The sequence below is a fragment of the Myzus persicae genome, unplaced genomic scaffold, assembly GCF_001856785.1.
Source record: "Myzus persicae strain clone G006 unplaced genomic scaffold, MPER_G0061.0, whole genome shotgun sequence".
NCBI classification, from domain to species: domain Eukaryota; kingdom Metazoa; phylum Arthropoda; class Insecta; order Hemiptera; family Aphididae; genus Myzus; species Myzus persicae.
Window position 1 is genome coordinate 44,496 of NW_019104080.1, and position 12,267 is coordinate 56,762.

The 12,267-nt window shown below is 27.6% G+C and overlaps 2 protein-coding genes across 2 annotated transcripts; both read left to right on the forward strand.

The window, feature by feature from the left end:
- Window positions 1-786: 786 nt before the first annotated feature.
- LOC111038456 (glucose-induced degradation protein 8 homolog) lies at window positions 787-3,331 on the forward strand. The gene is made up of 4 exons (XM_022321576.1): window positions 787-1,055; window positions 1,128-1,324; window positions 2,241-2,438; window positions 2,500-3,331. Exons 1-4 carry the CDS (start codon window positions 935-937, stop codon window positions 2,674-2,676), a joined length of 693 nt encoding a protein of 230 aa, XP_022177268.1. The 5' UTR covers window positions 787-934; the 3' UTR covers window positions 2,677-3,331.
- Window positions 3,332-8,530: 5,199 nt separating this feature from the next.
- Window positions 8,531-9,698, forward strand: LOC111038461 (PEST proteolytic signal-containing nuclear protein-like). Its single transcript, XM_022321581.1, has 3 exons — window positions 8,531-8,820; window positions 8,881-8,999; window positions 9,115-9,698. The coding sequence occupies exons 1-3, from the start codon at window positions 8,778-8,780 to the stop codon at window positions 9,364-9,366; spliced, it is 414 nt and encodes a 137-aa protein (XP_022177273.1). The 5' UTR covers window positions 8,531-8,777; the 3' UTR covers window positions 9,367-9,698.
- The last annotated feature ends 2,569 nt before the right edge of the window (window positions 9,699-12,267 follow it).

Here is a 12,267-nt window from a genome sequence, read left to right on the forward strand (position 1 = left end):
AATAACAAAATATCAAATACTAACATATTATTTATATATTCTAATTTCTAATACAAGAATACAAGTTATACAACCATTGATATTATGTGATGATGACTGATGAGTGATATATTTTGTCATGGATCTTTGATCACAATATCATATACGTATACACGGTCTTAGAAGAAGAGAAGTCAGAAGATCTTATAAGACCGTGTATGTATATTTATCTAATAGATACTAGACATGAATAGTTATATTCATAGACCCATGCATAGACCTATAAATTATAACTCTTTAGTATAAGGTCTATGATATTAACCATAATAAAAATTGACTATATAATAAGTATATAATAAAAGTAATTAAGTAATAACCATAGCTAAATTATTTAGCCATGGTAATAACTATTATAGCTATTGCCTATTAGCTATACTTGTACATATTATAAGCTATAACCGCGATTTAAGATATATCTGTTTTCTATGGCTAATGGCACGCAAGGTGAAACATTAATGAATGGCACGGACCTTAGTGGATCTTAGTCCGTGGCTAATGGCTATAACCACGAACTACTACATGTAGTAGTTCGTGGTTCGTGGCTATAACTTTACTTGTCACAGATATATAGAATAATTTATTCTATATATCTGTGTAACTTGTTCAAATCGTGATGATAGGTGATAGAAATGTGATAGTGTTATCTCATTGTTACCACTTTTGAGATTAAAATGTAGAAAAGCAACCATTTAACCATGATTGACCACACAATAATTGATATCATGCTTTTGAGTTTTGACATCGTATTATTATCATTTTTTTATTTTTTTTTACAAGTCCTGACATATTACAATCTTTGTTACGCTCGTCTGTAAATATTACTTTGATATTTTATTTTTTTGCTGGGCCTCTTACTTAAACGCAAATTGTGCATTGGAAAATTGCTATAGCAATCATGAGCTATTCACCATCAACACAGCCCAACGTTACCAAGCCAGATTGGCTGAGTCGAATCGAAAATATGAAAGTCAACCGTAAAGACATGAACAAACTTATAATGAACTATCTAGTGTCCGGTATGTATGAACAATACTGTTTGTCTACTTGAACATCTTAACAATATGGGTAAATTGTATTAAATATTGTAGAAGGATTTAAAGAAGCAGCCGAAAAATTTGAACAAGAAGCTGGTATCAGTTCTCCCCTCAAATTAAATACGCTGGGAAATCGTATTAAAGTGATCGAGTCTGTACAGTCAGGAAAAATGCAAGAAGCTATTACACTTATCAATCAATTATACCCAGGTCTACTAGATGATGATCGTGATTTATACTTTCATTTACAGGTTCATTTTGTTTTTATATCTTGTTCAAATATCTATCATAGGATTTTAATTCATCCAGATTGGGAATATATTTTTAATGAATAATGATTTGCATCCTGTCTTATCAGAATTATGGGTACCAGTTTATCATTAGTTTTGAACGGTCGAGCACAGCAATGACCTATTTTCTATTTAGTTTTAATAGAATTACTTATTAAAAAAAAAAAACTGATCAATATTTTTTGTGTCTCAAAATACTTAATAGTTTGTAGAAAAATTAAACTATTTCTTAAAAGTTAATGAAATACATTAATTGATTTGGTCCTAAAATAATTCATATTGCAATGTTATTAATGAGGAATTTCACATTTTAAGAAAAAGAACTGCAATTAGCATTGTAACTGCCATAGTCAATATGTATAACTACAATTTATTCTAGATGTCTTTTGAAATTTAACTATGACAATTGGAAGAAAGATCTAAAATGTTAATTGATTATTTAAATTTGCTTTAAGAAGGGTTGATAATTTGTTATAGAGAGTATACTTTAATAGAATCTTTCGTATGTTTGGTATGCAAATGCCATGGGTATACACTATACGTTTTTGACTTTTGGATCAACCTTCATACAAATTGCAATTTTAATACATGGCTACATCTTAAATAATAAGTTCTCAAAATACTGAAGATTTTGTTAGTTTTATAGATGGTACCTATGTCGTACCTAAAATCATTACTAATTAATGAATTTATAATTTTGTTTAGCCAAGCTTAAAGTATCCCTGGAAGTAAATATATTTAAGAGCACAGATAATGGAGGATGTCTCGATTGGTTATTTTGAATTTACTATTATGTATTTACAATTACATAATATTCATATTATATATTATTGTATAATTAATATGCTTATAATATAAATATTATTTATTTTTAAAGCAACTGCATCTAATTGAACTTATCAAAGAAGGCAACATAGAAGAAGCTCTTGTATTTGCCCAAGCTAAACTATCAGAAGTAGGAGAAGGAAATCCTACTATACTCACAGAACTAGAAAGAACACTTGCATTATTAGCATTCGAAGAACCTCAAAAGAGCCCATTTGCGGACCTTCTTCAGACTACACATAGACAAAAAGTAAAATATTAAGTTATTAAATTATATATTTAATTTAATACCCTTTTATTGTATTTTACAGGTATCTAGCGAACTGAATGCAGCAATTTTGAGATTTCACAACCAACCAACAATTACACCCAAGCTTTATAACCTTATGAAGCTAATAATGTGGGCCCAAGATGAGTTGGATAGAAAAAAAGTTAAATTCCCCCACATGACCGATTTTGGTTCAGCTACATTGGAACCTCCTAAATGACGCACAGTTAACGAGTACGACGACGTGTGTTGTGACTCTTTTTGGCTGTTTGAACATAAGGATTAAATTTTGAATATTGTTTTTTTAATATTAATTATTCGTAAATACTTTCCTAATAATATTATATACATCTATAGGCATGAAGCATTATTATAAAAAAAAATTAAGAAAATCTATACATTTCAATTTATTTATTGGATTTTGTTAGGTTACAAAGTTTTTAAATGTATTTATTAAGTAAGTTATTAGAATACTCAAGTTTTTCCAATATTATTTGTAAATCATGTGACATTTTACCAAAAAATATATTGTATAGTTTCATTCATTAGTATTTAATGTGTTCTATAATCCAAAATTTACATACAATCTATATAATTGGTAGTGACAGTGACTTCAAACAATTTTAAGAGTGTAATGATTGCATACTGAAGTAGATAATATAGAATGGGTAATTACTCAGTCTCAATTAAAGTTTAAGCTTTAAAATGTATCTGTAAAGATAAATATAGTTGTAAATACATTCATTGAAGATCTGATCCTTCCTTATTCATAGTGAATATTACCTCTTCTGTCTTCATGTGAGTGATCAATCAATGTTATTTCTCTTTTATAAAAACTTTTGTTATTATTTTTTGAATAAACCTTAACTATTTCACTCGCATTATTATTTTTTAAATATTATCTAAAAACTAATTTATCTATACATAAGAGTATAAACAAATATGACTGCATTTTTTTTAATTAATTAATTTTTTTTAAAACATACTTATGGTTATTTGATTCAGTATTAGAAATGTTCTTAGATGGCATGTAGTATAACTTTTTTTATTTTTATACTAAAAAGAAAAATTTTAAAAAAGCGGGTAAGTGGATGTCGCTCTGCTGTACCTACATTAGTTGTCTAGAAGGTTTCTGTAATCGCTATAATGAATGGTATTAAATTTGAATTTAATGATATCATATAATTATACGAAAAACGTTTCTGAGCGGAGATATTATGTCAGTCTCGGATATTTTATATTGTTATTACTTATTATTAATATGGTAGCCGTTTAGTTGAATAGTTAATAGAATTCTTAAATAATCAGTTGTGCTGGAAAAATATAAAAAAAAATAATGTAAAATTGGGCCGTTTTGGAACCAAATTACAACAAAATAATGAACGTTATTCTTTGTGTTAATATACAATTTTGTCCAAATTTGAACTGAATTGAAAAAAAAATCGTACCCATGTAATTTAATATTTTTCAACTGATATTGTGATAGTAAACTAGGTGTCTTGTACTACATTTTAAAGTTTTTTGACCCAACAAATAAAATTTTATTGACATTTATAAAAAAATTGAAAATGTCCATAAACAACTCAAAACGAGTCAAAATATTTTGGAAATTTTTCAAGTATATGAATTGATAAAATAAACATAGTGGAAATTGAAATTGTCTTCAGTTATTTGTTTTTGAATTACAATAAAATAAGAAAATCACTGCAAGAGAAATTGAGTGGAAAAAATAAAAATTCATCTAATGTTGTATACATTTCAACTTCAAACGCTCATAAAAATTTAATTTGACTTTCCGGTTGACATTTTTTTTTTGATAAAGGTTCCCAAGCTTACAAGGAATCTTTAACTAATTTTTTAAATCTTATATATAAAAACGAAATTTTTTTGAATTTTCAAGTTAGTATAATTTGCTAATTTTCGTGATTCTTACAAATGTTGTCAAAATTCTAAGTTTAAACCGCTCATAAAAAATTATTGTTGATTTACGCTACACTTTTTTTTTTAATTTGAACTAAATACAACAACTTACGAGGTACCTAAGTACCTTGTATTGCATATATTTACAAGTTTTTGTGAAAAATATTTGATCGACATTAGTTTTAGAAAAAACAAATAATAACCGAAAATGTCATATGCCTATAAGTAGTTCAACACCTAACCACAAAATATTTTGAAAATTGTATGGTGCATAGAAAATGCTAACAAGAAAATTCACTGAAAATTGCATGCATCTTCTGTCATTTTTTTTAGAGTTACACTAAAAATAAAAATCGATTTTTTCGAAAACTGGTTTCCGTAAAAATTCCAGTTTTCCCTTTATTTTTTTGTTTGTTTTTCCTGTTGCTTTTGAAAACTATTGGAAATTTTAAATTTTAACCTCCTGAATGCAACAATAAGATTTACTTTCCTACCAGAAAAGTTGCTGTTGAAGGAAATCGAAGCACTTTTACTGAAAGAACCCGTGATGACAGACACAAAAAAAATAAATAAATAAATAAAATAGGAACACACATCATTGTAAAATCAATACATTCATTGCTCCGGTTAGAATCCAAACGCCAATTTGTAAATCTGGTTTTTAGAAATTTTTTGATTGTAAAAACATTTAATTAAGTCATAGTTTCTATACGATTTTTCAAATTGTCTAAATTTTTGTAATAAGATTTGAAAAGTTATAACTTTTTGAAAAAATATTTATATTTATTACCATAGAACAGCGGTTCCCAACCTTTTTAGCTGTGTGGACCACCAATTTTGTAAACAAATCTTTGAGGCCCACAAACAGTTCACCTATAAACGAATGCATAAATATATATATATAATATATATGTATATACAAACGTCAGTTGTGAGAACTAAAAAGAATTAAAAAATCAATTGTTTATCATGAAAAACACAATTTAACAGTTTAATGTGATTTTTGACATTACTTGTCCTTCATGAGAGAGTCAATATCGGGATGAAAATTGAATGATTTTACAATTAAATCACTTTCAACATTCAGTTGATTCCTGTATTTAGCGTTAATTAATAATTTGACACCAATTTGACACTTCAGAGTGTAGATAATATTGATAAATATTATTATAATCAGAAATATTATTAGGTATACACTAAAAATATGTAATAATATTATTTAAAATATATATATAATATTAAATATTATATATTTATATGGTTCACGGTCCAGTACCAAGCTGCTCGAGGCCCACAAGTGGGCCGCGGCCTATGGGTTGGGAACCGCTGTCATAGAACACTAGTGTTCTATGTTATTACTTATACTTAGTCAGAAATTCTAGTAAAATATTTTTTTTAAAGTTTGTACTATTTAAATTTTAAATGTTTTTTGCGATTATGTTAACATTATTTAACAGCAACAAAGAGATTTCAAAAAGTTTTAAAAATAAACTAAGTACATGACTTAAACTAATGTTTTTAAAACCCAAATTTACAAATTGGCTATTAACACTACTTTTTTAATTATAGTTATTTTATTGTATCAATGACAATGATCAATCGGTATTAAAATATACATTATAAATTATAATAATACATATATTATACATTATTATTTTAGAATGTTATTCGAGCAATGGAATTAAATAATGAACATTTTCAATAAATTGTTTGGTAATACATTGGTGGACAATGCAGTCGGAATATCAGACACAAATACTGTTAAGTGAATTACCAGAAATGCGAAATCGGACAATGGCTCATGCCCCTTTGTCCCAGACCAACATAACGAAGTTACCACAAAACATAAATGCTTTTAATAAATCCATTATGTCCTACAAGTGGCCATAGCCCAACTGAAAATCAAACACAATCATATAGTATATAATATTTATTATTTAGGTACTACGTAACTATTCAATTGTAACAAACTCAACACGACAACACCTAGTGCTGGCCTATACCTATTACCTAATCTGCAACTTTTCCACCTACAAAATTATTCAGTTATAATAATAATACAAACCTAAATAATGATGATTATGAGTATGAGAACAAAGTCTATAATAATATTAAGCATAATATAGTCCACTTGGCGATGTATACTATACCAGACTACGCAGACAAACCATTCGTATTTATAATCCATAATGAAAAGGGGAGTTATAGTATATAGTTCAATGCATATACACAGTATTACAGTGTACATGCATTGAACTATATAATATACAGACAGAATCTAAACATATTATCATTTTGAAAGATGAAACTTGAGTAAATAAATATTTGTTTTGTTTTTTGTATAATTTTTTTAATATTTTTAAGCGAATATGTATGGGGGTGTGGATGTAGCGACCTCCCTCGGGGTTACTTTTCATGGGCATGGCCGGTTTCCGCCAAAAGTGTACCTTTCCCACATTATACAAAAAACAAAACAAATATTTACTTACTCAAGTTTCATCTTTCACAATGATAATATGTGTAGATTCTGTCTGTATATTATATAGTTCAATGCATATATCCTGTAATACTATGTATAATAAAATAATAGTACTAATATATACCGAAATAAAACGTTTCCTTAAAATTAAAAAAAATACTGGCATACAGCAGCTAATGATATTCACCATAATTATCGTAAGAAATATACAATAATTATAAACTTTAAATAAAAATTAAATAACTACATTTTTTCCCAAAAATAATTAGGATTACTGTTGAATTTTATAAGATTTATTTCCTTGTTGTGCTTATGCCGATACGTGCCCTACACAACATTGAATATTCTCAAATACCTGCTATTATGATACCTACGGCTTGGGCAGTCGATAATCGTTTAGAGGTGTGCTCAGGGCTGGGATGAGGAAGTCATATCCCCCTTTGGCTAATTTGTTTCATATAAAATATATTTTAAAGCAATGAAAATATATAGTAAAAATATTTACCGCTACCTACTTATATAAAGTGGTCTGAGAACAGTAAAATATTATAAATATCATTAGGTATATCCCCATCCCTCTTCAGAAAAGCCATTCACTCCACCAATATCGTTTAAGTATTCGGTTTTTCTAACTGTTAAGTTGGTTAGTGAATAGTGAATACTGAATATCTATTTAATCGATTATCTTAGTTGTAATGTTAAGTATTCTAACTTGTACACGATTGTACATTTGTACCTACCAATATGCTAATATTGTTGATAAGTAGAACTCTAGTTTCAAAGGTTCTCTTGAGACGATTTAAAAAGTATTCCCAGAATTTCAAGATGATGAATTTAGTAGTAGGGACGTGCTTTGAACTTTAGCATTTTTGGTGCAATCGATACAGCTTTTTATTGGAGTGCAATAGAAATCCCCAAGTTATGAAAGGTTCGCACCCTGTGTATTTAAATAACTAAGATCAATATAATAAAATTAATAAAACTTAACTTAATTCATTAAAACAATATTCTATGTATATGTTAATATCTAATTTCTAAGATTTAGATTATCTTATTTGAGTTATTCTAATGAAGACTCATATAATGGTACGTATTGGGAAGAATAGTTTAAAGTTAAACGGTCACTTAACTTCCTATATATTATTTTTCTAATTTCTAATTTCAGTCTTAGAAGAACAGAATTTAGATATTTGGTAGAAGAAATAGAAGATCCGTGACAATGTAATATGCTTATTACTCAATACTCATGAATACTTATGGTAGGTATTTTGTCATGAGAAGACGAAGACCGTATTGTCGACTGTCGGACTATCAGACTCGTGATAGAAATAAATAAATATTTATTTTTCTCATGGTCGGACTGTCGTTAGTCCGTGGTCTGTGATTCACTTCCACGCCATAGGCATTGAAAAAATATATATTTCAGTCCTCTACACAGACTACAGAGTCACAGGCTGTCTGAGATAAATAATTATTAATTAAATACAAAAAATATATTTATATATAGATAGACATTAAGAATTCTTCTATTATCTATGGTTAAACAAAATTATTATTGAACCATTAACCAATAACCATACACCGGTTATTGTGCACATGAACACAGAACAATACACCTTGGTTTTATAAATATTACATTTATCCACCGTCCAATGATAAAGTTGTGAGTCGCTACTCGTTGATAACAATGTTTGGATTTGGAAGTTGGAACACGAAGCGTCGAAGCACCAAATACCAATTCTAAGTATAGTCGTATAGACAATGGTATAACTTTTCGATTTTTAAATTTGAATACTGGTGAACTGGTTACACTTTAAGTATATAATTAATACTTGAAATCTTCATTTGAAGAATACTTATTTTTATTTTGTTTGTACACAATTGTATTCATATGTGTCTCTGAAACTGATTGGTATTGAACCATGTCAAAACGACTATCTACTGAAATCGAGATTTCCGCCAAAGGTATATTTTTCTGAATAAAACTCCACTACACAAATTACAAATTTATTTGTTTTTTCATAGACGTGGTTGACAAAGATAAACAACAACCAGACAAGAAACAAAAATTATCATTTGGAATGATGAAAAAGACTCTTCCAGCAAAAACTGGTATTAAGATAACTCTTAACAGCCCTGCCACTGTAAGTATATTTACAAATGTGAAACATTATTTTATTAAATAAGCAAATGTTCAAAATCTTAAAATTTTTTATTTCAATACCTATGTTTTGATAATAAAATGATATTTACTTGTAGAAAGAACCACCTATTCTACCAAAACCAGCATCAAAGTCTGTTGCTGCAGTTTTTGGTGATGTCAGTGATGACGAACCTGAAGAGATGCCGAAAGAAGCTAGAATGCGTATGAGAAATATTGGTAGGGATACTCCGACATCAGCCGGACCCAATTCATTTGGCAAGACTAAGCATGGTTTCTGTAATACTGGTAAACTTATGGAGAAGACACTTAAGGAGGCTACAAACGCACTAATTGATGACAAAAAATAGTAGTTATTTTTTTCACAATTATTGTGAATATTGTATTTACATTTTTTGCACAGAATTAGTTTTAAATATTAATTAAGATAACCATGACTGTGTATTTATAAAGAATTATTGAAAGGATATTTAACCTTTAGTCCAATCAATTGACCTTTTTTTTATTTATGTTACTGTAAAGTGTATAAAATATACAAGCAATACATATTATAACATCATATTATTTTATAAGTATTTAAATAACATTCATACTGTATTCACAAAGTAAAAATATCCATTCTAGTTATGTGAAAAGATTTCTCTCTGAATAATAATATAATATAATGTGTTTTTCTATCAAATCGATTTTACTCAATTAAACATTTAAAACTAATGGAAAATATTGAAATACCTGGGTACCTACTAAATTGCCGCGAAGTACAAATTCATCCTTCAAACAACTATAAGGTATATTAAATTGATACCCAGTATCCTTAAGTAAATTTGTTTTTTAGAAAATGTTAAGTAGTCAATAATATATAATAATAATAAACATTAAGCACTAATTTTTATACTAATTAAGTCAGTTGATTGATATAATAATTCTCTAAGAAATATGAATCCGTGTTTGAAATCTGGCTTGTAAAAATAATCTGACCATCCAAATTGTATTGCATGAGCTTTTCTTCATTCATTGAAATAATGTAAAACGGTCAGTGTTTGGCAAGTTCCTTATAAAAAGGATTTTCCTAGGAATCTGTTAATTTTAGAACTTGTTCCTTCCAAACACTGAAAATTATGAACATCAAAACAAATGTCCAGCTTTTATTATCCTTATAATCTTAAGTTTATATACTTAACTTATATCTAAGATAATGTATAAAGGCTTTTCTGATAAATTCAAAATGTTAGATAGTTGTTATAAATCTTTATTGAAATTAAAATAGGTATATAGGAGTCAAGAAGTATTAAACTATCAACTATCTCAATATTAAATTTTTGGGAAATATTGAAAAAAAAAATAGCTGAAGATAGATCAATAGCATATAACATAAATTGACTAATATTTTCTATTTTAATAAGCAAGTATAATTTTTAGAAGATATTAATCTTTTATTAAAAAAAAACAATTTTGGTTTTGAGATAAAAGTACTATAGGAGCTTTCTATCAGAAAACTTAGTTTATCTAAAAAAAAAACTCGAAAATGGAGATAAACTAGAAAGTATTTGCTGAATTTTTAGATCTAGCTAGTTTTAAATTGTTGATCACTAGGATCTTATTAAAACAATGTCGAAGTATGTTATATTTAATAAAAACTAATTGATTTAGAAAAAGACAAATCTACACTGTAAATGGGGCATTCAGTAATGATTAAATAATAAGGCATGGGGATAGGTGTTCTAAATCTAGATGGTCTTGTTTTGCTCATTTTGTATAATACAAATTAAATATGCAATTGGAATTTCAAGTTTAGTAGAATTAATATTTAATAGTTACATATGCATTTAAATATAGAACATCGAATCATCTCCAGTGATACATAGACAATTGTACAAACACTTCCATACTAAACCAGCATTTAGGAATAAATGTAATATCTAGAGAGCTTTAATAAGGTTTTAGAAATTATTAAGGCTCTCTAGTAATACCTATCGTTAACTTCACACGAGGAAACAACATCAAAAACCAAGCTGCCAGACTAGAAATCGTATCAGAGAATATCCATGTTTGACTGTTTCAGTATTTATAAAACGGTTTTTAATGATTTTTAAATTAGAAAAGTACCTAATACATCAATCAATACAATTGTAATTCACTTTTGTAGCAATGTAAATTAAAGTTAAGATAGTAAAAAATAGTGAGATTAATAACTAGTCCATAAGAGTGAAGATGCCAAGTATTGTGTCTCATTATCGATTACCATTTACATTGGAATATACAAATTGATTGTTAGGTAATGGATCCTCAAGACTTTGTTTCTAAATTTAATATTACCAAATTACAGTATCTGCGCTAGACGAGTTGGTCTTCAAGTATGTTTCAGTCAAGCGTCAAGCATTAAACCAGATGCTTGACAAGAAACGAATTGTAACACTAGAGTGATATTAATAAATTAATTTAAAAAATATATTTTTATACAAAGTATGAAAACAAATACACAATGCTATATAAAATATTCATTTTGTGTATGCATATTTAATTGTTAATTAATTTACCCTAACACAAGCTAGGCTTAAACGCTTTAATACGAATTAAGTCAATCAATTAATTAATTTATATATTATGTTATTCATTTAATCTAATAAAATAAAATTGTGGATTTCAAATGTATTGAGTGCTATGATATTTTTATCGTTTATAATACATTACCGAACGTATCAAATAATAATTAAAATTGGTATCAGTTAATCCAATAGTAATTACATAAATATTATAAGCAAAAGTAGATAATGCACTGTATTAATTAGCTTTAATGTTTTTATAGTCGTTGTATTAATTTAATACATTTTTTTACCATAACCTTTGAATTTAAATGTATTACAAAAACAATACTATTGGATCATTCATACATATGCTTAACTAATGCACAGAAGAAGCCGCTTAGCTTATTATGAACACTTTTGGACCAATGCGAAATGTGTTAAAATTAACCGATTGGTTACCATGGACTTAAGGCCACCTTCTCGTCCCTAAACATTATGCTTAACTAATGCACAGAAGAAGCAGCTTAGCTTATTATGAACACTTTTGGACCAATGCGAAAGTACAATTCATACACGGATCCACGGATAAGCAAAAATCACGGTGTTTTCATCCAGTTAGTGAATTGCCTAACCGACAATTTAATTTATTAAATCATATAAGTACACATTTAGAAAATAATCTTTTACAGATTTTTGTATGTAATACAGTACCATCAGAAAGTACAA

Excerpts from the sequence above, each read along its gene's own strand:
- LOC111038456 (XM_022321576.1), top strand. The coding sequence starts at position 935 with ATGAGCTATTCACCATCAACACAGCCCAACGTTACCAAGCCAGATTGG. Across the intron at positions 1,325-2,240 it reads ATTTATACTTTCATTTACAG|CAACTGCATCTAATTGAACT; the intron begins GTTCATTTTGTT and ends TTATTTTTAAAG. Across the intron at positions 2,439-2,499 it reads AGACTACACATAGACAAAAA|GTATCTAGCGAACTGAATGC; the intron begins GTAAAATATTAA and ends TGTATTTTACAG.
- LOC111038461 (XM_022321581.1), top strand. The coding sequence starts at position 8,778 with ATGTCAAAACGACTATCTACTGAAATCGAGATTTCCGCCAAAG. Across the intron at positions 8,821-8,880 it reads AATCGAGATTTCCGCCAAAG|ACGTGGTTGACAAAGATAAA; the intron begins GTATATTTTTCT and ends GTTTTTTCATAG. Across the intron at positions 9,000-9,114 it reads CTCTTAACAGCCCTGCCACT|AAAGAACCACCTATTCTACC; the intron begins GTAAGTATATTT and ends ATTTACTTGTAG.